The sequence below is a fragment of the Chlorocebus sabaeus genome, chromosome 5, assembly GCF_047675955.1.
Source record: "Chlorocebus sabaeus isolate Y175 chromosome 5, mChlSab1.0.hap1, whole genome shotgun sequence".
NCBI lineage: Eukaryota > Metazoa > Chordata > Mammalia > Primates > Cercopithecidae > Chlorocebus > Chlorocebus sabaeus.
Window position 1 is genome coordinate 22,794,520 of NC_132908.1, and position 26,482 is coordinate 22,821,001.

A 26,482-nucleotide genomic window follows, 5' to 3' on the forward strand; every position below is an offset into this window, starting at 1 on the left:
TTTGACCAGCCTGGCTAACATGGTGAAACCCTGTCTCCACTAAAAATACAAAAATTAGCCAGGCGTGGTGGCGGGCGCCTGTAGTTCCAGCTACTCAGGAGGCTGAGGTGGGAGAATTGATTGAACCCAGGAGGCTGAGTGAAGTAAGCCAGTATCACACTACTGCACTCCTGCCTAGCTGACAGAGCGAGACTCCGTCAGAAGGAAAAGAAAAGAAAAGAAAAGAAGAGAAAGGAAAGGAAACGAAAGGGGAAGAAGGAAGGGAGGAAGGAAGGGAGGGAGGGAGGGAGGGAGGAAGGAAGGAAGGAAGGAAGGAAGGAAGGAAGGAAGGAAGGAAGGAAGGAAGGAAAGGAAGGAAGGAAGGAAGGAAGGAAGGAAGGAAGGAAGGAAGGAAATATAAAGTCCCTTGCAAGCCTTTAGAAAGTCACAATGCTGGCTGGGCACAGTGGCTCAGGCCCAGCTCTTTGGAAGGCTGAGGTGGGAGGATTGCTTGAAGCCAGGAGTTTGAGACCAGCCTGGCCAACATAGTGACACCCCCCATCTCTACCAAAACAATTAAAATAAGGAATTAGCTGAGACCGGTGGTGTGTACCTTTAGTCCCAGCTAGTCAGGAGGCTGAGGCAAGAGGATGGGAGACTGAAGCAGGAAGATCGATTGCTTGAACCTAGGAGATCAGGGTTACAGTGAGCTATGATCGTAGCACTGCACTCCAGCCTGGGTGACACAGCGAGACCCTGTCTCTAAAAAAGAAAAATCACAAGGCCTTCCTCTCTCTTTGGCTTTCCTATTAAGTAATTACTTCCTTGCTTTTCTTTTTTTTTTTTTTTTTTTTTTTTGAGACGGAGTCTCGCTCTATCGCCCAGGCTGGAGTGCAGTGGCCGGATCTCAGCTCACTGCAAGCTCTGCCTCCCGGGTCCACGCCATTCTCCTGCCTCAGCCTCTGGAGTAGCTGGGACTACAGGCGCCCGCCACCTCGCCCGGCTAGTCTTTTTTGTATTTTTCAGTAGAGACGGGGTTTCACCGTGTTAGCCAGGATGGTCTCGATCTCCTGACCTCGTGATCCACCCGTCTCGGCCTCCCAAAGTGCTGGAATACAGGCTTGAGCCACCGCGCCCGGCCCCTCCTTGCTTTTCTTTACAGTTTTAATTCTGCATACCTGAACAGTATAGTTGAATTTTACTTTTTTTGCTGACGGGTGGGTTATAGATAATTGAAAACTGGAGTAATTTTTTTCTTTTATTTTGAGGCAGAATCTCGCTCTGCTGCCCAGGCTGGAGCGCAGTGGCGTGATCTCAGCTCACCGCAACATCTGCCTCCTGGGTTCAAGCAATTCTGCCTCAACCTCCCAAGTAACTGGGATTACAGGCGGACACCACCACGCCTGACTAATTTTTGTATTTTTAGTAGAGATGGGGTTTCCCCGTGTTGGCCAGGCTGGTCTTGAACTCAGGTGATCCACTCGGCTCAGCCTCCCAAAGTGTTGGGATTACAGGTATGAGCCACTGCACCCAGCTTGGAGTAATATTCTTTTGTTACATGTAGCTGGTGTGTTAATTTTCATTGCTATGCGGTATCGTGTAGTATGACTCACATCCCAATATGTTTATCCATTCTGTTTTTTGTGGGCATTCAAGTTGCTCCCAGTATTGGTCTGTGACAGACAGCACTGCTGTGAGCATTTTTATAAATGTGTTCTTCTGCACATAAACATGTACTGATGAGAAAATCTACCTATGAGTGGAATTTCTAGGTCCTTGGATATGTTCATCTTTGGCTTTACAATATTTTGACAAACATTTTCCCGGAGTAGTTCTATCCATTCATATTCCCACCAACAGCATATGAAAATTCCCTTTCCTGAAATTCACTGTATCCTTGGTGACATTTTATATTCTCCAACTTAAAGATTCTTGTGAATTTGGTGCATGTGTAGTGATATCTCACTGCTTTTTAGAATTTTTGAGACAGAGTCTCGCTCTGTCGCCCAGGTTGGAGTACAGTGGCATGCCCTCAGCTCACTGCAACCTCTGCCTACCTGGGTTCAAGTGATTCTTGATTCTCCTGCCTCGCCCCGTCCACCGCCACACACACTGCCCCAGTAGCTGGGACTACAGCCACCAAGCCCAGCTAATTTTTGTATTTTTAGTAGAGACGGGGTTTCGCCAAGTTGGCCAGGCTGGTCTCGAACTCCTGACCTCAGATGATCCTCCCACCTCGCCTCCCAAAGTGCTGGGATTACAGGTATGAGCCACCGCACCTGGCCATCTCACTGTTTTTAATTGGCAACTCTTTTTATACATTTTCCGGCCATTTGGATTTCCTCTTTGAGGAAGTAACTTGTCTAGGACTTTTGCCCATTTTTCTACTAGGTTATATGTCTTTAAAAAAATAATAGAGATGGGGTCTTACTGTAGCAATAGAGATGTTGCCCAGGCTGGTGTTGAACTCCTGGGCTCGAGTGATCCTCCCACCTTGGCCTCCTAAAGTGCTGGATTACAGGTGTGAGCCATCGTGCACAGCCTCACAATTAAATCTATTATCCACCTAGACTTTATTTTTGTCTAACATATGTATATTTTTTGTGGCAGGGTCTCCCGGTCACTTAGGCTAGAGTGCAATGGCATGATCACGGCTCGCTGCACCCTCAACCTCCTGGGCTCAGGCTCAAGCGATCCTTCCACCTCAGCTACCTGAGTAGCTGGGACTACAGGCACCTGCCACCACACATGACAAATTTATATTTTTTGTAGAAATGAGGTTTCACCGTGTTGCCCAGGCTGGTCTCAAACTCCTGCACTCAAGTGATCCTCTTGCCTCAGTTTCCCAAAGTGATGGGAACCAGCTGCGCTGGGCCCCTCTCCTCCCTTCTTAAGTATCAGATTGAGAATCTCAGGAAGACCACCTGTGCTCTGAGTTGCAGGGGCAGGAGCAGATGGGAAGGGCTGGTGTGGGGGAGGTCACGTGCTGGTGGTGAAGTCAGCTGGTGGTGAAATCTCAGCTCTGGCCCTCAGGTCACCACGATGCCGGAATACCTACGGAAGCGCTTCGGTGGTGTCAGAATTCCCGTCATCCTGGCTGTACTCTACCTATTTATCTACATCTTCACCAAGATCTCGGTAAGGTGGGGACAGAGCCTGGCCACACCCATGCAGCATGGGGAGAAGATAAGGCACAGCTCTCTGCTCGGGAGTGTCTCCTCCCTATTCCCTTTCTCCTCCTCTTTTGTAGGCTGCAGGGAGGTTAGAGGAAGATGGGATGTGGGGAGGTAAGCGTGGACAGAGGAAAGTGGGAGAAAACGGTCGGGTGCAGTGGCCCATGCCTGTCATCTCAGCACTTTGGGAGGCTGAGGCGGGTGTATCACTTAAGGTCAGGAGTTTGAGGCCAGTCTGGCCAACAGGGCGAGACCCCATCTCTACCAAAAAATATGAAAATTAGCCGGGTGTGGTGGCTCATGCCTGTAGTCCCAGCTATTCGGGAGGCTGAGGCAGGAGAATTGCTTGAGCTGGGGAGGCGGAGGTTGCAGTGAGCCGAGATCACACCACTGCACTCCAGCCTGGGTGAAAGAGCGAGACTCTGTGTCAAAAAAAAAAAAAAAAAAAAAAGAAATTCGGAGAAAAGGTAGAGGAAAGGAGGGAAGGACTTTCTCTCCTACTCCTGCCAAAACTTTTTTGTCAACATCTCAGGATGGTGTGGGTTGATCAATGGGACTCCAAGAACCCTGCCAACCCTTGGATAGGACTGTTCTCTTCCTTCTGGAATTAGATGGTGATCAACTGTTTATCAGATGTGCTGATGGCTGATTGTGCCTGCCGCACCCTGACCTTTGGATAGGCAGATCTCCTAGGAAGTGGCAAAGAACAGGTGTATTGCATCCTCCAGACACGTGCCCCTCAGCAGAAGCTGTCTTCGCTTCCAGCCAGGGAGGAGGGAGGAGCTTGTCCTATGGGAAGTGGTGAGGGGGGAGCAGAAGAGGTTCCATTCAATCCAAATAACAATAAGTGAATCTACGCCAGCTCCAGACTGCAGGACAGACACACAGGCTCCTTACTAGAATGTTCACTTGCAGTCTGGTGGGAAGCTACAGAGGTGGGAAGCCTTCTAGGGGAAGTGACATTCCAGGAGGAACTTACAGTTAGAGAAAGGGGACTGGCCCTCCAGACGGATGCACCAGCACAAGCGAAATCTAGGAGGCCCAGGCACACATGACTTATTGAGAAACAGACGGTATTTCAGAGTCTGTGGAGGTCTGGGAGTATGAAGTGGGTATTTAGCCTCATTTGTTTAGCCTTTATCTTGGGGGCAATGGGGGAGTTACTTAAGAGTTTGAGTGGGGAGGAGGAGGATGATGTGACCATGATGGTATTTAATGAAGGTTGCCGTGTGGAAGATGGAGTGGGAGAGGACCAAAAGCAGAAGCAGAAAGATCATTGAGGAGGCTGCTGCATCAGCCCAAGGTCTGCAGGGCTCCAGTTTAAGACCCCTGATCTGGGATGCAATGGATGAAGAAGGGATGATGTGTGACTCTTCTGTGTTTGTCAGCATCTAGGCTAGGCCCTGATTCCAGGGAACCTGGGCTGCAAATGTCCATTCATTCATTCATTCATTCATTCATTTGTTCATTAATTCATTTGTTCATCCATCAACCTCCTTTCTCCACAGGTAGACATGTATGCAGGTGCCATCTTCATCCAGCAGTCTTTGCACCTGGATCTGTACCTGGCCATAGTTGGGCTGCTGGCCATCACCGCTGTATACACGGTTGCTGGTAAGACTGAACAAAGGGTAACACCTGGCAGAGGTGGTGGGCAGGGGCTGTGGGCCACTCTACCTTTTCCTTGCCCATCTTCTGATGTTCCATTGTGCTAAGACCCATTTATTCATTAAACGTCACTCCTTTACTTTAGATAAAAAGATTTCTCCTGACCACTATCCAAAGGAAGGGGGTTACCTGATAAGATAAAGCATTTTAGGTCAGGCGAGGTGGCTCATGCCTGTAATCCCAGCACTTTGGGAAGTCGAGGCAGGTGGATCACTTGAGGTCAGGAATTCCAGACCAGCCTGGCCAACATGACAAAACCCCATCTCTACTAAAAACACAAAAATTAGGCCAGTCGTGGTGGCTCACGCCTGTAATCCCGGCACTTTGGGAGGCCGAGGCGGGTGAATCACGAGGTCAGGAGTTCAAGACCAGCCTGACTTACATGGCAAAACCCCCTCTCTACTAAAAATACAAAAATTAGCCAGGCGTGATGGCCTGTGCCTGTAATCCCAGCTACTCAGGAGGCCGAGGCAGGACAATTGCTTGAACCTGGGAGGCGGAGGTTGCAGTGAGCCGAGATCGCACCACTGCACTCCAGCCTGGGTGACAGAGCGAGACACCATCTCAAAGAAAAAAAAAAAAAAATTAGCCAGGTGTGCTGGCAGACTCCTGTAATCCCAGCTACTTGGGAAGCTGAGGCAGGAGAATTGCTTGAACCCGGGGGGCGGGGGTTGCAGTGAGCCAAGATAGTGCCATTGCCCTCCAGCCTGGGTGACAGAGCGAGACTCCATCTCAGAATAAAAAAAGATAAAGCATTTTTAAAATGCACCACAATGGCATAATGTTTTTTCCCATTCATGTATCCCAGAACTGTTTCTTGAGCACCTACTAACTGCTGAGCCATGTGCATTCACAGGCACAATACAGGCTGGATAATAAACTACTGCAATCCTGGAGCCTGAGGGCAGGTAACCTCATCTCTCCCCCTCATACCTGTGTCCTAGAAGAGTGCCTGGCACGCAGTAGGGCCTTGAGAAGCACTTGCTTTTAAATATTCATTATCTCATCTTCCACTCTATTTTCACCCTTCTCTGCCTCCTTTTGGTGTAATTTAACTCATTCCATATGTATGTGTGTGTCTGTGTGTGCCTGTGTGTGCACAGACAAAACATACTGTATATATCATGCTGGTATCTGGTATCTATATATTATGTATATAGTATTATACATAATGGTATCTATATATTCTGGTATCTATATATTATGGTATCGACATATTATGGTATATAATACTGTATCTATATATTATGTACCTTGCATCTATATATTATATATTTACATATACAGGTATGTGTATATGGATATACATTTCCTACTGTGTGCCAGGGAGTGAGGCACAGGTGTAAACAAGACAAATCTCTCTACTCTGGAGGAACTCATTAAGTGAGGATGGGAGACAATGAACAGGGAAATCAATAAATAATGTCAGGCCGGGCGCGGTGGCTCACATCTGTAATCCCAACACTTTGGGAGGCCGAGGTGGGTGGATCACCTGAGGTCAGGAGTTCTAGACCAGCCTAGTCATCGTGGTGAAATCCCGTTTCTACTAAAATTACCAAAAAATCAGCTGGGCATGATGGCACACGCCTGTAATCCCAGCTACTCGGGAGGCTGAGGCAGGAGAATCACTTGAAGTTAGGAGGCGGAGGTTGCAGTGAGCCAAGATCGCACCACTGCCCTCCAGCCTGGGCAACAGAGTGGAACTCTGTCTCAAAAATAAATAATTAAATATATCAGTGTATATTATTATAACCTGATAAGTGCTATAAGGAAAAATTAATTAGGGTGAAGAGATGGAGGAAAGGTTCTTTTTTTTTCTTTTTTTTTAACATAGAATATTCAGGTAAGGCCTTTCTAAGGTGATATCTCAACCAACTTTTTTTCACCTTTGACTTTTATTTTAGATTCAGGAGGTACATGCAGGTTTGTTAATGGGTACATTACATGATGCTGAGGTCTGGGGTACAAATGGATCCATTAGCCCAGGTAGTGAGCAGAGTACCCAGTAGGTAGTTTTTCAACCAGTGTCCTCCTCCCTCTCTCCCCCCTCTAGTAGTTCCCAGTTCCCTTATTCAAGTCCATGAGTACCCAATGTTTATTCAGTTTCCATTTATAAGTGAGAACAGGCGTGGTGGGCCAGGCGTGGCGGCTCACTCCTGTAATCCCAGCACTTTGGGAGGCCAAGGTGGGAAGATCACCTGAGGTCAGGAGCTCCTGGCCAACATGGTGAAACCCCTTCTCTACTAAAAGTACAAAAATTAGCTGAGTGTGGTGGCGGGCACCTGTAATCCCAGCTATGCGGAAGGCTGAGGCAGGAGAATCGCTTGAACCCAGGAGGCAGAGCTTGCAGTGAGCATAGATCGCACCACTGCATTCCAGCCTGGGCAACAGAGCAAGACCCCATCTCAAAAAAGTAGATAAATAAATGAATAAGTGAGAACATGCGGTATTTGGTTTTCTGGTCCTGCATTAATTCACTTAGGATAAGGGCCTCCAGCTGCATTCAGGTTGGGCTGCAAAGGTTATGATTTTGTCCTTTTTAATGGCTGTGTAGTATTTCATGGTGTATCTGTACCGTATTTTCTTCATCCAGTCCGCTGTGGATGGGCACCTGTGTCAATTCCACGTATTTGCTGTTGTGCATAGTGTCGTGATGGACATATGAGGGATGTGTCTTTTTGGTAGGATGATTTCTTTTCCTTTGGGTACATACTCAGTAGTGGGGTTGCTGGTCAAATTCTCAGTTCGATTCTCAGTTCTCTCTCCACAGTGGCTGAACTAATTTACACTTTGTATTAGTCAATTCTCACACTGCTATAAAGAACTACCTGAGACTGGATAATTTATGGGAAAAAAAAAAAAGAGGTTTAATTGACTCACACTTCCACAGGCTTAACAGGAAGCATGGCTCGGAGGCCTCAGGAAACTTACAGACACGGTGGAAGGCAAAGGGGAAGTAAGCACGTCCTACCGTGATAGAGCCGGAGAGAAAGAGTGAAGGGGAAGGTGCCACACACTTTTTTTTTTTTTTGTGGGGGATGGAGACTTACTCTTTCGCAGCTGGACTGCAATGGTGTGATCTCAGCTCACCGTAACCTCCACCTCCTGGGTTCAAGTAATTCTCCTCCTCAGCCTCCCAAGTAGCTGGGATTACAGGCACCTGCCACCATGCCCAGCTAATTCTGTGTTTTTAGTAGAGATGGAATTCCTCCATGTTGGTCAGGCTGCTCTCGAACCCCCAAGCTCAGGTGATCTGCCTGCCTCGGCCTCCCAAAGTGCTGGGATTACAGACGTAAGCCACCGCGCCTGGCCTAGTGCTACACACTTGGAAACAACCAGCTCTCATGAGAACTCTATCACCAGACAGCGCTGGGGGATGGTGCTGAACCATTAAAATCACCCCCATGATCCGATCACCTCCCACCAGGACCCTCCCCTAACATGCGGGGATTACAATTCAACGTGAGATTTGGGTGGGGACACAGAGCCAAACCATATCACACTCCCACCGACAGTGCATCAGCATTCCCTTTTCTCCACAACCTCGCCAACATCTGTTATGTGTTGACTTCTTAACTGGTTTTAACTGTTTAAAGCTGTTCTGGCCAGGCATAGTGGCTCACGCCTGTAATCCCAGCACTTTGGGAGGCCAAAGCAGGAGGATTACCTGAGGTCAGGAGTTCGATACCAGCCTGGCCAACATGGTGAAACCCCATCTCTACTAAAAATACAAAAAAATTAGCCGGGCGTGGTGGCAGGCACCTGTAATCCCAGCTACCGGGGAGGCTGAGGGAGGACAATTGCTTGAACCCTTGAGGCAGAGGCTGCAGTGAGCTGAGATCGTGCCACTGCACTCCAGTCTGAGTGACAGAGTGAGACTCCATCTCAGAAAAAAAAGAAAATTTTAAAAAAAGAAAGAAAAAAGCTGTTCTGGCTAGTGTGAGATGATATCTCGTTGTGGTAGTGATTTTTTTTTTTCTTTTTTTGAGACAGGGTCTCCCTCTATTGCCAAGGCTGGAGTGCAGTGGTGCAATCTTGGCTCACTGCAACCTCCATCTCCCAGGTTCAAGTGATTCTCCTGCCTCAGCCTCCCGAGTAGTGGAGACTACAGGTGCCAGTCACCGTGCCCAGCTAATGTTTGTAATTTTTGGTAGAGACAGGATTTCACTGTGTTGGCCAGGTTGATCTTGAACTCCTGGCCTCAAGTGATCCGCCTGCATCAGTGTCCCAAAATGATGGAATTACAGATGTGAACCACTGCAACTGGCCTGTGATCTGCATTTTTTTGATGATTAGTGATGATGAGCATTTTTCCATATCTCAGCCAAGTTTAAATAACACCCACCAGCAATGCAGAGGAGGAGAATTCCAGACTGAGGGAAGGGCTGCAGTAAAGACTCTGAGATGAGAGCCTGCCTGAGCAAATGGTTATGCAGGCTGTGTCCTTTTCCACTCCAGGTGGTGCCGTTCACACCAACCAGAGCACTGTGCTAAGCAGCAACCCTGGTGGTGAGAGTGGGATTGGAGAAAAGGGCAGGGACCAGAGCTTTGAAGGAAACAAAATAAGCCTAGCATTTGTTCTAAGTGCCATGGAATACCATTGGATGCTCTAAACAGAAAATTGACAAAATCTAACATATGCAAAGTCCCCTGATACAGAAAGACCTTGGCTGAGTTCTCAGAACTAGCAGAAGCAATGTGCCTGGGACAGGGGGAAAGGGGAGGGCAGGCTGCCACAGCGGACGAATGTTGGTGTTCCTTGTTTGGAGGTCTGTGTTCCCCATTAGACTGTAGGCTCTCTGAGGGCAGGGAACATGCCATTTTGTTGGCCTCTGCATCCCTACCATATAGAACTTGGTGGGGAGCTCACGGGCTATTTGGTGAAAGACTGAACAAAATGCTCCCCACGGTGCCTGGCATAAGAGAGACCCTCATCACTGTTAATATAGAAAGGATGGTAGGGTTAAGTGGTACCCAACACCAGGACCTCACCACACTCAGGCTGACTCACTGCATGAGTGAATGGCAGGGAACTGGGGCCAGAATCAAAGCCAGGTCTCCTCCCCTTGGTGAGAGAGCCCTATTCTTGCTGGCAAGGAAGGAGGGATCCCGGAGAGCACCACACCCACGGGCGCAGGGTTTTAAAATTGTACAGTGACTGTGCCCTCTAGTAGACATGTTTCTATGCATAAGTGTCCCTTCTCCTCAGGGAAGGAAGAAGAACAGAGGTTTAAGGAAGAAGAACAGAGGATTAAGGAAGAAGAACAGAGGTTTAAGGAAGAGACTGGAAAGATTGCTCTGTCCACATGCGAATGGATTTGCTACCAGTATCATCATTCGGAAGATTTTTTTTTTTTTTTTTTTTTTTTTTTTTTTTTAAGATGAAGTCTCGCTCTGTTGCCCAGGCTGGAGTGCAGTGGCGCGATCTCGGCTAACTGCAACCTCTGCTTCCTGGGTTCAAGTGATTCTCCTGTCTCAGCCTCCCGAGTAGCTGGGACTACAGGCATGCCCCACCACGCCTGGCTAATTTTTGTATTTTTAGTAGTGACGGAGTTTTACCATGTTGGTTGATCTCAAACCCCTGACCTCAGGTGATTCGGCTGCCTCAGCCTCCCAAAGTGCTGGGATTACAGGCGTGGGCCACCGCGCCCAGCCCATTTAGAAGATTTTTGCAGGTGGCAAACTCAACAAGAATCCTCTGAGGCACCACCATGATTCTCTTCAGGAAGTCTAGGGGGCCTCTGAATCCCTAACACTCACATCCTTTATCCAACCTTAAAAATAAAGATGTTGACTGGGTGTAGTTGCTTACACCTGTAATCCCAGCACCTTGGGAGGCCGAGGCAGGAGGACTGCTTGAGCCAGGAGTTTGAGCCCACCCTGGGCAACATAGCAAGACTCCATCTAGAGAAAAAATTTAAAAATTAGCTGGGCGTGGTGGCTCACGCCTATAGTCCCAGCTACTTGGGGGACTGAGACGAGAGAATCACCTGGGCCCAGTAGGTCTAGGTTGCAGCAAGTTACGATTATGCCACTATACTCCAGCATGGGTTGACAGAGTGAGACCCTGGCTCTGAAAAATAAATAAATAAATAAATAAATAAATAAATAAATAAAGGTATTCAGAGCTTGGGGACTGTGGCCCAAGCACCACTTCTTGTATCAGTTGAAAATTGCTAGCCAGGTGCGGTCGTTCACGCCTGTAATCCCAGCACTTTGGGAGGTCGAGGCGGGCGGATTAGGAGGTCAGGAGATGGAGACCATCCTGGCAAACACAGTGAAACCCTGTCTCCACTAAAAATACAAAAAAATTAGCCGGGCGTGGTAGTGGGCGCCTGTAGTCCCAGCTACTAGGGAGGCTGAGGCAGGAGAATGGCGTGAACTTGGGATGCAGAGCTTGCAGTGAGCCAACATCGTGCCACTGCACTCCAGCCTGGGTGACAGAGCCAGACTCCGTCTCAAAAAAAAAAAAGAAAAAAAAAATTTGCTGTGTTAAAAAAAACACTCTCAAATTGAGGGGCTTGAAAAACCAATGGTTTATTATTCCCCAGAAGTCCGTGGGTTCCCTGGGTGGATGTGTGCTGGTCTCACCTGGCTCTGTGAACTATAGTTCGGTGGCAGGTGGAGCAGCTGGCTGGAAGAGGATGGCCTCACTCATATGGCTGGTGTTAGCTTGGGCTGTTGACTGGGCTTCCCCTCCATGGGGGCCCTCTTCCTCCATTAGGTTAGGCTGGGCTTCTTAAAGCAAATGGTCTCAGGGCAACAGGAGAGTAAGTACAGAAGCTGCAGGGACCCCCGAGGTCCATACCACTTCCCCCACATTCTATTGGTCAAAGCAAGTCACATGGCCAAGCCCGTGTGAGAAGTAGAGACATCAACTTCACTTCATCACGAAAGGAGCAGCAAAGTCACGTTGCAAAATGGGCGTGCACACAGGGAGGAGTGATCGTGGCCATCTTTGCAATCAATCATCACTAAGAAATCTCCCATCAGGTCCTGGCCTTCCAGGTTCCCTTGGGAACCCAGAGTAATCCCTTTTCATCAGACTCCCTGTGTTCATCCCACCAGGTGGCCTGGCTGCTGTGATCTACACGGATGCGCTGCAGACACTGATCATGCTTATAGGAGCGCTCACCTTGATGGGCTACAGTAAGTGGGGTCCCCGGGTCACTTGGGTGGAGGACAGCCCCTCTCTCCAGCAGGGATATCTGCTCTCAACACAGTGAATGGCAAACCCAGCTGTCAAAGAGCAGACTGCTGGGGAATTTTTGTCAGAGGTGCTTGGTTTGAAGCACGGTTATTTTAGCTAGAAGAGAACTGTGCTTATTGTGGAAACTTACTGTTTTTGTTTTCATTTTTTTGTTTTGAGACAGGGTCTTGCTCTGTCAGTCAGGCTGGAGTGCAGTGGTGTGATCACAGCTCACTGCAGCCTTGAGCTCCTGGGCTCCAGTGACTCTCCCACCTCAGCCTCCTGAGTAGCTGGGACTACAGGTGTAGGCCACTATGTCCAGCTAATTGTTTTTTTTCTTTTTGTTTTTTGTAGAGATAGAGTCTCACTATGTTGCCCAGGCTGATCTCAAACTCTTGATCTCAAGTGATCCTCCTGCCTCAGCCTCCCAAAGCCGCCCCACCTGGCACTGTTTTTTTTTTTTTAAGTAAAAATTAATATCTTTCCATACTAATATGGAAAAATAACTGAGTGAATAAAGAAAAGAATGTGTAGAGACAGCTTTTCCTTACAGAGGTTTTTGTTGTTGTTTGTTTCGAGACAGGATCTCACTCTGCCACCTAGGCTGAAGTGCAGTGATACGATCTTGGCTCACTGCAACCGCTGCCTCCTGGGCTCAAGAGATCCTCCCACCTCAGCCTCCCAAGTAGCTGGGCTCACAGGTGTGCACCACCACTCCCGGCTAATTTTTTTCATTTTTTTTAATAGATGGGGTTTCACCATGTTGCCCAGGCTGGTTTCAAACTCCTGGGCTCAAGCAATCCACCTGCCTTGGCCTCCCAAAGTGCTGAGATTATAGGCGTGAGCCACTGCATGCAGCCTACAGAAGCTTTAAACTCTAGCACTAGCCCACACCTAGACTTTAGCAATTTGTTTCAAAATATTCGCCCAATTCTTCGTACCAGCTTGTATGGTGATCCTGTCTTTCTTTGTTTTGCTGCCAATGGTCATGTCTCTTTGGAGGCTCCTGTGTTTTCTGAGATCTCAGGCTAGTTGGTTGCTCTATGGCCTCACCTCTCTGATAGGTTCAAGGGAAGTTATAATTTTGTAGATTAGCCAACTTCTTATTATTGTTAAGGGGGGGAACACTACTCTTCACAGGTTTCTATCTTTTAGAGGTAAGCCACTCATTAAGCCTTAAAGACTACAACAAAAGCCAAGTGTGGTGGTTCACACCTGTAATCCCAGCACTTTGGGAGGCCAAAGCAAGAAGATCACTTGAGCTCAGGAGTTTGAGACCAGCCTGAGCAACATAGTGAGACTGTGTCTCTACAAAAAATAAACATAAACTTAGCCGGGTGTGGTGGCATGTGCCTGTAGTCCCAGCTACTTGACAGGCTGAGGTGGGAGGATGGCTTGAGCCTGGAAGGTTGAGGCTGCAGTGAGCTGAGATTGTGCCACTACACTCCAGCCTGGCCAACAGAGCGAGACCCTGTCTCAAAAAAAAAAAAAAAAAAAAAAAAAAAAGGCTATGAAAACTAATATAGAAAACACAGAAAAGCAAAAGGGATCATAATCCTGAAAGATGGCAGAATATAGTGCTGACAATTATATATTTTAGGACTCAGAAGAAAATATTAGAAGAGTGCCATGCTTGGAATCCTGAACTCTATGAAACATGTATGAAAGATAGAAGTAGAGGACAAACTGAGATGAAGGGAGAATAGAAGCGGATAAAAAGGAAAAAGATTAGAGAAGATTACAACACATTTTCTAAAATTTTCTTAAAAAATTAGCAGAATTAAACTCCCCACAGGAGGATGTAAAGAGCAGAACAAATGCTAAAGAAAATCAAACCCAGGATGAAAACAAATAGGAGTTTTGTTTTTTTTTTAGACGGAGTCTTGCTCTGTCACCAGGCTGGAGTGCAGTGGCATGATCTTGGCTCACTGCAACCTCCACCTCCCAGGTTCAAGCGATTCTCCTGCCTCAGCTTCCTGAGTAGCTGGGACTACAGACATGCGCCACCATGCCCAGCTAATTTTTGTATTTTTAGTAGAGATGGGGTTTCACCATGTTCGCAGGGATGGTCTCGATCTCTTGACCTCGTCATCTGCTGGCCTCAGCCTCCCAAAGTGCTGGGACTACAGGCATGAGCCACTGCTCCCAGCTGAAAATAAGTAGGAGTTCTAATAAAATGCAGATAAAAGGGATAAATAATAAAATTATAAAAGAAAAGATGACAAATATAGAAGAGAGCAGAGATATACCATTTGAGAAATGTTTATTCTTTTTCTTTTTTTCTATTTTTTTTCTGAGATATGTTTATTCTTAGAAAAAAGATCAGAAAAAAATGGAACAAAGTAAATAAATTAATCACAAAGGAAAACTTTTCTTAGAAGGAGGATGATATATCTAGCTAGGTGTAAAGGGTTTGCTGTGTGTTAGGCAAAATCAATGAATGAGATCTCCAGGTAGATGCATTATGAACAAAATGTGAAGTATAGAATAATTTTTAAATACTAAAGAATACAGAGAGATGGGAAGATCATTTGAGGCCAGTAGTTTGAGACCAGCCTGGACAACAAAGCGAGACCCCACTCTATGAAAAATGGAAAATTAGCTGGGTATGGTGGTGCACACCTGTGGTCTCAGGTGGGGACCGTAGGATCAGGGAGCTTGAGGAGGTTGAGGCGGGAGGATCACTTGAGCCCAGGCGCTCGAGGCTGCAGTGAACTATGATTGCACCACTGCACTCCAGCATGGGTGACAGAGTGAGACTCTGTATAAGAAAAAAAGAACCCAGACAGAAAAAATGTAGTGAGCTAAAAATAATAAAACAAACTGGTCTCATTCCCCTCCTTCATAACAATAAAATGCCAAAAGACAGTGGAGCAAAGGCTACAGATGTGTTTTATGGGAAAAGCAGTATCCTAAGTAAGGATCGGATACCCAGCCAAGTGCCCTGTTTACCAGGGCTGCAGAAATATTCTGAACTATGCAAGGACTTAGTAAAAGGAGGACCTACGTGCCTGTCTTGAAGATACAAGAGAGAAACAAAATCGAGAGTTGGTATAATGACTCAAGAGAAAATGGTAGTAAATAATGATCCAGTTGAAATTGTTACAGATCTGAAAAATTGTCTGGTCAAGGCAATGTTACATAAAGAGTATAACAATTTAATAAAAATTGGATCTAAAACCCTGTTTTACTAACAAAAACTTTAAAATGTTGGGAGAGATAGTATGCTACATTTCCCATCAAATAGGAAGAAAAACATCATGAAGAAGAAATACTGAATTCCAAGCAGACACTCATATAAATCTAACCCTTTATATAGGAAATATGTGTGTATAAGTTTTTTTTTTTCTTAAAAGAGAATAACAAGAAATCACAACCAAAGGGAAAGAATAAAAGAGAATGCAAAGTAATAGTAAAAATATCAGTTATCACAATACAAGTAAATGCAATAAAATTCCCTATTGAAAGACAAGGCTTCTTACAAGCAATTATCAATCTATGTGGCTGTTTGTTCTGTTTTTCTTTTCCTTAGCTATATGTTATTTATTTTCTCAACAAAACTCAAGATTTATAGTTTGAGTTAAGAAAATGTAACTTGGCTGGGCGCGGTGGCTCAAGCCTGTAATCCCAGCACTTTGGGAGGCCGAGACGGGCGGATCACAAGGTCAGGAGATCGAGACCATCCTGGCTAACACGGTGAAACCCCGTCTCTACTAAAAAAATACAAAAAAAAAACTAGCCGGGCGAGGTGGCGGGCGCCTGTAGTCCCAGCTACTCCGGAGGCTGAGGCAGGAGAATGGCGTGAACCCGGGAGGCGGAGCTTGCAGTGAGCCGCGATCCGGTCACTGCGCTCCAGCCTGGGCGACAGAGCAAGACTCCGTCTCAAAAAAAAAAAAAAAAAAAAAAAGAAAATGTAACTTGATATAATTTGCAAGTGGCACATATAAAACAAAGTATAACATAAGGCAAAAAGCAATAAATGGGGATAAGTAATTTTATATTGAAAATATAAAATTCATAATAAAGATATAATCTTTGTTTATTGAATAATATTGCAACAAGATACACAAAGCAGTTGTTGTTAGAAGCTGACAGAAACCAGAACAGTACTAAAATACCTTAACAGAACAAGAACATAATAAGGATTTAGAAGATATAAATTCTACAAGTGAATAAGCATTCTCCTAATCATGAATGTGTATTTTTCCAGCATTGATAGAATCACCCACAAAAATTAATCATTGAAAAAATTTTTTTACAAAAATATGTATAAAAACATTGTTCAGATTATCTTACTCATATAAACCAAAAAATTTAAACCTATTAGGAAAAGTGTAAATTTTAAAAAGAATCTAATTACTTAGAAATTTAAAAGCCGTCTTCTAAATAGTGCCTGGGTCACAGAGAAAATAAAAGCTGCCATTACAGACTATGCAGAAAAAATGAGCACATTACATTTCATACTGAATAGATAAAGTCAAAGATGTACCTCTGTAAAAACATTTATATTCATAAATATGAAAGCCCAATTTAGTGATTTAGAAAAAAGAAAACTACATTATGGGTTACTCCAGTTACTCCAATATCTATTTCTTTTTTTTTTTTTTTTTTTGAGATGGACTCTCGCTCTGTTGCCAGGCTGGAGTGCAGTAGTGCCATCTCGGCTTACTGTAACCTCTGCCTCCCGGATTCAAGCAATTCTACTGCCTCAGCCTCCTGAGTAGCTGGGATTACAGGCGTGTGCCACCACATCCAGCTTATTTTTGTATTTTTAGTAGAGATGGGGTTTCAACATGTTTGCCAGGCTGGTCTCAAACTCCTGACCTCAGGCGATATGCCCACCTCGGCCTCCACCTAAAGTGCTGGGATTACAGGTGTGAGTCACTGCGCCTGGCCATTTTTGCATTTTTTTTTAGACGGAGTCTGGCTATGTTGCCCAGGTTGGCATGTAGTGGTATGATCTTGGCTCACTGCAACCTCCGCCTCCTGGGTTCAAGTGATTCTCCTGCCTCAGCCTCCCAAGTAACTAGGACTACAGGCATGCACCACCATGCCTGGTTAATTTTTGTATTTTTAGTAGAGACAGGGTTTCCCCATGTGGGCCAGGCTGGTCTTGAATTCCTGACCTCAGGTGATCCACCTGCCTCAGCCTCCCAAAGTGCTGGGATTATAGGCGTGAGCCACCTTGCCTGGCCCAATATCTAGTTCTTTGAAAAGAACTATAAAATGCAGTTGCAAATCAAACCAAGAAAAAGAGAGAAAACAGCATAATTTGGAATGAGAAAAGAAACAAAATACAGGTCATGTGCAGTGGCTCATGCCTGTAATTCCAACACTTTGGGAGGCTGAAGCAGGAGAATTGCTTGAGCCTAGGAGCTCGAGACCAGCCTGGGAAACATAGTGAGATCCATCTCTACAAAAAACTTTAAAAGTCACTAGATGTGGTGGTACACACCTGTAGTCTTAACTACTCTGGAGGCTGAGGCAGGAGGATCGCTTGAGCTCAGGAGTTTGAGGTTACTGTGAGCTATGATTATAGCACTACACTCCAGTCTAGGTGACAGAGTGAGACCCTGTCTCTAAGAACAAACAAAACAACAAAACCTGAAACCATTATTAGACCTACCGCAAGGTCCTTTTTTTTTTTTTTTTTTTGAGGTGGATTCTCGCTCTGTTGCCCAGGCTGGAATGCAGTGACACAATCTTGCCTCACTGCAATCTCCACCTCGCGGAGCAATTCTCCTGCCTCAGCCTCCTGAGTAGCTGAGATTACAGGTGCCCACCACCATGCTTGGCTAATTTTTGTATTTTTAGTAGAGATGGGATTTCACCATGTGGGCCAGGTTGGTCTTGAACTCCTGACCTCAGGCGATTCACCCCCCTCAGCCTCCCAAAGTGCTGGTATTATTGCTGTGAGCCACTGTGCCTGGCCAGTCTTACAATTTAATGGAGCAAATAAATAAATTACTGTGTCACATTTTTAATATTTTGATGGTTCAATATATTTGATTTCTTTGTAATCCTGTGTATTTTTGCATTATTTAGAAGTATTATTCTGAAAAGCAATTGTAGGAGCAAAGGAAAGACTGGAAATCTCACTGGAAAATCAACCAACAAGAGGTAGATTAATAGGAGAAATGGCATATAAATTTATTAGCACACACAAGGGAGAATTACAGAGTGATTTCTCAGTATCCTAATGTCATATAGATGTTTCTATATCGTACTTCTTAAGGAAAAAGGAGATGGGTAAGTGTCGATGATTTCAGGGAGGTAGTAAATTATTTTTAGGGGAATTCAACGGGCTTAAAGAACATACAATGGCCTGGGACAATGGCCAGGAGTATCACTTGAGGTCAGGAGTTCGAGACCAGCCTGGACAATATGGTGAAACCCCATCTCTACTAAAATACAAAAATTAGCCAGGCATGGTGGCGCACTCCTGTAATCCCAGCTACTCAGGAGGCTGAGGCAGGAGAATCACTTGAATCTGGGAGGCGGAGGTGGCAGTTAGCCAAGATCGTGCCACTACACTCCAGCCTGGGTGACAGGGCAAGACTTCATCTCAAAAAAAAAAAAAAGAAAGAAAGAAAAGAAACTTGGATAGACACATTCATTACTTTGTGGCGGAGGTTTCATGGGTGAATACTGATGTCAAACATCAACTTTTACATTTTAAATATATGCAATTTATGGTTAGGTCAATGATAGTCCAATAAAACTCTACTATTAATTTTTTTAAGTTAAAAAAAAAGTGGGGAGGAGGTTAAGAACCCTTAAGGGGATCAACATTTTTTGGTAGCTCTGGTCCTGCTAGAATGTCACCAATCTCCAGCCATCTCCTCGTCACTTGCCATGGACCAATCTGAGTTCCTGGAAAACAGGCTTCCTCTGAATTCTAGGTTTCGCCGCAGTTGGTGGGATGGAAGGCCTGAAGGAGAAGTACTTCTTGGCCCTGGCCAGCAACCGGAGCGAGAACAGCAGCTGCGGGCTGCCCCGGCAGGATGCCTTCCATATTTTCCGAGATCCACTGACATCTGATCTCCCGTGGCCAGGGGTCCTATTTGGAATGTCCATCCCATCCCTCTGGTACTGGTGCACGGATCAGGTACAGGACAGTGGCCTCAGCAAGCTTTTTCCTTCTCTTTGCTTTTTTCCTTAGGGTGGCTGAAGTCGGTACTTTTTTCTTCCTCCACCTCTTCTCTCATTTGCATTTTCCCTGCTTCCTTGACTACTTCCTCCTTTCCATTGCTCTATATGCTATTTTTTTCTTGCTCTTGTGAATGTGAACGACAAATCCAAAGCTGCTGATATTTGCAAAGGCGAAAACTCAACACTCTGCTTTTTTCTTTTTTTTTTTTCTGAGACAGGATCTCACTCTATCACCCAGACTGGAAGGCAGAGGCATGATCATAGCTCACAGCAGCCTTCATCTCCTGGGCTCAAGAAATCCTCCCATTTCAGCCTCCTGAGTAGCTGGGACTACAGGCACACGCCACCATGCCCAGCTATTTATTATTATTCTTATTATTTTTTAGTAGAGATGCAGGTCTCACTATGTTGACCAGGCTGCTCTCAGACTCCCGAGTTCAAATGATCCTCCCGCCTCAGCCTCCCAAAGTGCTGGGATTATAGGTGTGATCCACTGCAGCCGGCCTAATACACTTTGCTTAATGTATTAGGTGTTACTTATTTATTTATTTTTAACTGGGAATATCCAGTAGGCAAAGGAGATGATACCTTTTAAATGGGGGTTAAAACTCCTATTGGACATTATTTGTTCAACAAATACACACTGGTTGTCCTCTACATACCAGGCACTCTTCTGGGCACTTAAAATCAGGAGCTAATAAATCAAACCAAGCTCTCTGCCCTTGTGGAGCGTCCCTTCTTCTAATGGGAGTAGACAGAGACAATAAGTAAATTATGTGAGATGTTAAAATATGATAAATATCATTTTAAACAGTAGAGTGAGGTCAAGGAGATTGAGAGTGTGGTAGTGCAATTTAAAATGGGGTGACAGGTGGCTCACACCTGTCATCTCAGCATTTTGGGTGGCTGAGGCAGGACGCTCACTTGAGTCCAGGAGTTTGAGACCCACCTGGGCAACGTAGTGAGACCTTGTCTCTTTAAAAAAAAAAAAAAAAAAAAATTAAAAATTAGCTAGGCATGGTGGTGTGCGCCTGGAGTCCCAGCTACTTGGGAGGCTAAGGTGGGAGGATCGCTGGAACCCAGGAGGTCAAAGCTGCAGTGAGTTGAGATTGCACCACTGCACTCCAGCCCAGGCAACAGGCTTGAGACAGCAAGACCCTGTCTCAAATAATGTAGGGTGCTTAGGGGAGGTGTCATTGAGAAGTGACCTTTGACCAAAGACTTTGTAGAAAAGCGAGAGCTCCCCGTGATTTTTGGAGGAAGAGTTTGCAGCAGAAGGAACACCCAGAGCAAAGGCAGATACATAACTGGTGTGAAAAAAGAGAGGAGAAAATCAAAATACAGAGCCATGTGTACAAGAAGCCCTTTTGTGTTAAAAAAAAAAAAAAAAAAAAACAGAATAGAATCAATATTTGCGTTTGCTTATATGTGCATAAACTCTGGACAGATGTATACAAAACTAGGAAGAGTGGATACCTGTGGGCAGGGAGGCAGGGCAGGTGGGAAGGATGAGTGGGAGCTGATTCACTGCATATTATATTTTCTCGGATTTTAAACTGAGTGAATATATCACGTGTTCAAATATTCTTTTTTTGTTACATGAAACATCAGAGGCCTATGTATCACTTGGGGAGTTATACTGCATAGTGAGGGCTGATGAGAGTTTAACTAAAGCAATAATCATGGCATTGGACAATTGATTTGATGCAGGAGACTTCACAGAAAATGAAACCCAGGTCCCATCCATAGGCCAGCCCTCCTTTGAGCCAGGAGCTAACGACCAAGGCAGTGATGACAGCAATGCACATGTACTGCCCCTTTAAGAAAGAGACCCCCTTTACCTCCTTAGCAAATCTCAGATAGGAGACACCCTGAGAAACAGGACTGATCCAAGCTAACATCATGGGCTTTAATTTTAACAGACCCGGCCAGGTGCGGTGGCTCACGCCTGTAATCCCAACACTTTGGGAGGTCAAGGCAAGTGGATCACCTGAAGTCAGGAGTTTGAGACCAGTCTGGCCAACATGGCAAAACCCCATCTCTACTAAAAATACACACAAAAAAAATTAGCCAGGTGTGGTGGCAAGCACCTGTAATCCCAGCTACTCAGGAGGCTGAGGCAAGAGAATCACTTGAATCCGGGAGGTAGAGGTTGCAGTGAACTGAGATCATGCCACTGCACTCCAGTCTGGGCAACAAAGTGAGACTCCATCTCAAAAAAGGAATTAATTATGCCGGGCACAGTGGCTCATGCCTGTAATTCCAGCCTGGGCAACAGAGCAACACTCTGTCTCAAAAACAAACAAAACAGAAAAAGACAGTTGACCCATTCTGCCACTGGGAAAAAGTCATTTGTAAAAACCAGCCAGAGACAATTTCACCTGCCCAGGTATTCCCCTGAGACCATCTTCCTCCTTCCTTTATTGAACCAATGTTTACTCTTTTCAGGTTTCTGAACTTCTTTTTTATTATTTTTTATTATTATTAGTTTTGAGACAGAGTCTCTCTCTGTCGCCCAGGTAGGAGTAGAGTGGTGCGATCTCGGCTCACTGCAACCTCTGCCTCCTGGGTTCCAGCAATTCTCATGCCTCAGCCTCCTGAGTAGCTGGGACGATAGGCATGCACCATCATGCCTAGCTAATCTTCGGTATTTTTTGTAGAGATAGAGTTTTGCTATGTTGGCCAGGCTGGTCTCGAACTCCTGACCTCAAGTGATCCACCCACCTCGGCCTCCCAAACTGCTGGGATTACAGGCATGAGCCACCGCGCCCAGACAGATTTCTGTACTTCTGACCTACAGCTCTCTGATCCGGTTTCTGATCTAATCCTACTCTCATCTATTTCTATTTCGTTGACCTGTTGGAACTTCTTTCTCTGGTTTCATCTAACAGCGGTGATGATGACAATGACAATAATCATGACTGCTCTCTTTGCTAAAGAGCTGCTAGACACCTGAAAAGCAAGCACAGTTATCATCCCCATTTTACAGATGAGAGAGCTGAGCCTGGAAAGGTTAAGGAACTCATCCAAGATCACAAAGAGCTGGTGGGGGGATTCACACCTAAGTCTGGCTCCATTCATTCATTGTACCGCGCCTATTGGATGCTCTCAATTCTGGGAACCCACCCCCAGCTGCATTTCTGTGCAGACGTCTGCTCCCTGGTCACCGTGCTCCACCATGACAGCTCTCCCTCCTCCTTTCCCACATCAAGGAAGGGAAAATTTGTACATGATTATTGTGGAAAAAGCAAGGAAAGATAAGGTAGCTAGATGACAGATGCCGTAACAGATGGCTGACGTAGCTAACCATAACCCCTCCTCCCCACATATTCAGATTGCATTTTCATTCCTCTCAGCTCACTTTTTTCCCCACAACTGAGATGTTACTTCTTAAGAACCACTTAGCCGGGCACAGTGGCTCACGTCTGTAATCCCAGCACTTTGGGAGGCCAAGGCGGGCGGATCACGAGGTCAGGAGATCGAGACCAACCTGGCTCACACAGTGAAACTAAAAACCATCTCTACCAAAAATACAAAAAATTAGCTGGGCGAGGTGGCAGGAGCCTGTAGTACCAGCTACTCGGGAGGCTGAGGCAGGAGAATGGCTGAACCCGGGAGGCGGAGCTTGCAGTGAGCCGAGATCGCGCCACTGCACTCCAGCCTGGGTGACAGAGCGAGACTCCATCTCAAAAAAGAAAAGAAAAGAAAATAGGAAAGGAGAGGAGAGGAGAGGAAACAGGAAAGGAGAGGACAGGAGAGGGGAGGGGAGGGGAAAGGAAGGGAGGGAGGGGACCCCTCCATTGGATGGCCAGCTTGTGATCAGAGCTTTTTTGAATTCTGACTGGCTGAATGTGTTGTGTCCAGTGGGCATGGGTACCTGTCCTTGAAACGTGTCCACTAAGCCCGGTTTGTCTCACTGCTAATGCAGTTAGGTCATTAACAAAAACTGCATATTTCACACTGTCCTGGAGCATATTGATGCCTTCGGGCAACTGTCTCTGACAAGGTTCAGTCCCATGGATTCTGCAGATGAAATGCTGCCCCAGGTGACATCTCTCTCCCCACCAAAATGTGCTGTGAAATCTAAAATAATTATTGGGGCTGTGGTATGGGGTTTGCAGCAAGTCTTACCTCACTACACTCTTCTCATTAAGGGTTCTTGGATGATTTAGTGAGGACTCATGTAGTTGTTTGTGTGGAAAAAATAGTTTAAGGATAAAAAGGCTCTTTTTTTCTGGGCCTATAATCCCAGCACTTTGGGAGGCTGAGGCAGGAGGGTTGTTTGACGTCAGGAGTTGGAGACCAGCCTGAGGAACATAGTGAGAGTCTGTCTCTACAAAAAAATAAAAATAAACGTAGAATGTAGCCAAGCGTGGTGACATAGCTACTTGGGGGGCTGAGGCAGGAGGACTGTTTGAAGCCAGAAGTTCAAGACCAGCCTCCTCAATATAGCAATATAGCAAGACCCCATCTCTAAGTAAAAATTTTACAAATTAGCTCAGTGTGGTGATTCATGCCTATTTTCCCAGCTACTTGAAAGACTGAGGCGGGAGGATCATTTGAGCCCAGGACTTTGAGGCTGCAGTGAGCTATGATCACATCATTGCATCATTGAGCTATGATCACATCATTGCATTTCAGCCTGGGCAACAGAGTGAGACCCCATCTCCTTAAAAAAAATAAAAAAGGCATTTTAAAAAACTTACATGATGGGGAGTCCAGAGGTGGTTAATGGCAATGGAAACAACTAATATTTATGAAGCAGTTACTATGTGTCATATTCTAAGTATTCTAAGTACTTTCACTTCTCTAATTTTCAAAACTGCGCTGGTATTATGCTCATTTCATAGATGAGGAAACAGAGGCCAAGAGAGATGAAGCTGCTTGCCCAAGGTCAGATAGGCGGGAAGTGGGGAGGTAGGATTTGAACCTAGACTGCCTGTCTCTGATACTACATCATCACACATTGTCTTTCTTTCCATTTCCTGGTTTTCTTTTCTCTGTGATGACTTAGTTTCAAAGAGGCCATCCCATATGATGGCAGAGATGCAGCCAGCAGCTCTACACCTCGTTCACAGTTAGCAGTTGCAAAGGAGGCACCAGGAGTTAGGAAACCTCTTTCCTTTTCTTTTCTTTTTCTTTTTTTTTGTTTTTGAGACAGAGTCTCACTCTATCACCCAGGCTGGAGTGCAGTGGTATGATCTTGACTCATTGCAACCTCCACCTCCCGGGTTCAAGTGATTCTCCTGTCTCAGTCTCCCAAGTAGCTGGGATTACAACTGTACACCAGGCCGGGCGTGGTGGCTCAAGCCTGTAATCCCAGCACTTTGGGAGGCCGAGACGGGTGGATCACGAGGTCAGGAGATCGAGACCATCCTGGCTAACACGGTGAAACCCCGTCTCTACTAAAAAATACAAAAAACTAGCCGGGCGAGGTGGCGGGCGCCTGTAGTCCCAGCTACTCGGGAGGCTGAGGCAGGAGAATGGTGTGAACCCGGGAGGCAGAGCTTGCAGTGAGCCGAGATCCGGTCACTGCACTCCAGCCCGGGCGACAGAGCAAGACTCCGTCTCAAAAAAAAAAAAAAAAAAAAACAAGTGTACACCAATGCACCCAGCTAATTTTTGTATTTTTTATAGAGATGGGGTTTCACCATGTTGGCCAGGCTGGTTTCGAACTCCCAGCCCCAAGCAATCCTCCTGCTTCAGCCTCCCAAAGTGCCGGGATTACAGACATAAGCCACTGCACCTGGCCTTCTTTGCCCTTTTAAGGAAGAAATTCCATGGAGAGGTGTGGCTGGATTGCCTTGGGGACATGCTTTTCCTTAATGGATCATGGTAGCCAGAGAGGTGGAATAATTCTGTGGAGGACTTTAACTGGCCAGGCATAACCCCTGGATAAAAGAGTAGGGAGGGAATGGGGTGGGTGTCTTAGCTACCTGAATTAGACCACAGGGACTGAGCATAGGAAAGAGATGTTTCTTCAAACACAAGCGTGGCAAACCAAGATCCTAAGTCTGCTACACCTACCAAGAGGCTAAACACACCCTTTTTGCCTTAAGAGAAAGCCTTTTAATACAGTCCATTCTCACACTGCTGATAAAGACATACCCGAGACTGGGTAATTTATAGAGAGGGTGAATGGACTCACAGTTCCACATGGCTGGGGAGGCCTCAAAATCATGGCAGAAGGCAAGAAGGAGCAAGTCACGTCTTCCATGGATGGCAGCAGGCAAAGACAGAATGAGAGCCAAGTGAAAGGGGTTTCCCCTTATAAAACCATCAGGTCTCATGAGACATATTCACTACCATGAGAACAGTATGGGGGGAAACTGCCCCCATGATTCAATTTTCTCCCACTGGCTCCCTCCCACAGCATGTGGGAATTATAGGAGCTACAATTCAAGATGAGATTTGGGTGGGGACACAGCCAAACCGTATTAGCATTCCCAGTTTCCAACCCCCTTGATCTTTTCCAGGTGATTGTCCAGCGGACCCTGGCTGCCAAGAACCTGTCCCATGCCAAAGGAGGTGCTCTGATGGCTGCATACCTGAAGGTGCTGCCCCTCTTCATAATGGTGTTCCCTGGGATGGTTAGCCGCATCCTCTTCCCAGGTGAGAACACAGCTAGGGGAAGAGGTCATCGGTATGTGAGTCTCAGACCATGTGAATTATTCTAAACATATTATTAGAAGCCTCAAGAGAATGTGACTACAGTCCTTTCTCTCTTTTTCTAAGACAGAGTCTCATTCTGTCACTCAGGTTGGAGTGCAGTGATGCAGTCATAGCTCACTGTAACCTTGAACTACTGGGCTCAAGCAATCCTCCCACCTCAGTCTCCTGTGTGGCTGTGTTATGCCCAGACCGTTTGTTCCCCAAAGATCACCAGAGTCCAGAGTCAAAGCCAAGCGGCAAGGATCTTTACTGCAAGTTCGAACTTGGTCCCTCCATTCCACAGCATACAAGAGGGCCCTGAACAATGCCAGTGCTTGCCTTTTATAGCCCGAGGTAGATAGGATAGCAAAGTTACAGAGGAACAAAGGAATTCTTTTGGTTACAGCATTACAATTGGTTTACATTTACATTTAGTAGTAGTTTTTTTTTTTTTATTATTGGTTCCCACGCTTTCAGTAAAACTACAAACGGCTGTGTCCTTAACGGAGATTTTCCAGGTGGTGTTTGTACTGGGCTTCAGGAAATTGAGAGATATGTGTTTGTACTGGGCCTGTTTGTGTTGAGAGATATATGGTGGGATGTGTTTTTACTGGGCCTGTTTGTGTTGAGCCCAGGGCTGAGGAATGTGCCTGATTTCTTTTCATCCCCC

General features: G+C 45.9%; 1 protein-coding gene across 1 annotated transcript in view; it reads left to right on the plus strand.

Annotated features, from left to right (window-relative positions):
* The window catches only part of SLC5A11 (solute carrier family 5 member 11), a 73,721-nt gene that overhangs the window by 26,216 nt on the left and 21,023 nt on the right, over positions 1–26,482 (plus strand). Inside the window, exons 6-10 of the mRNA XM_007988220.3 lie at positions 3,013–3,117; positions 4,661–4,766; positions 11,889–11,969; positions 18,912–19,117; positions 25,638–25,773. Of these exons, the coding sequence (XP_007986411.3) occupies positions 3,013–3,117; positions 4,661–4,766; positions 11,889–11,969; positions 18,912–19,117; positions 25,638–25,773 (634 nt within the window). The remainder of the gene's footprint in view (positions 1–3,012; positions 3,118–4,660; positions 4,767–11,888; positions 11,970–18,911; positions 19,118–25,637; positions 25,774–26,482) is intronic.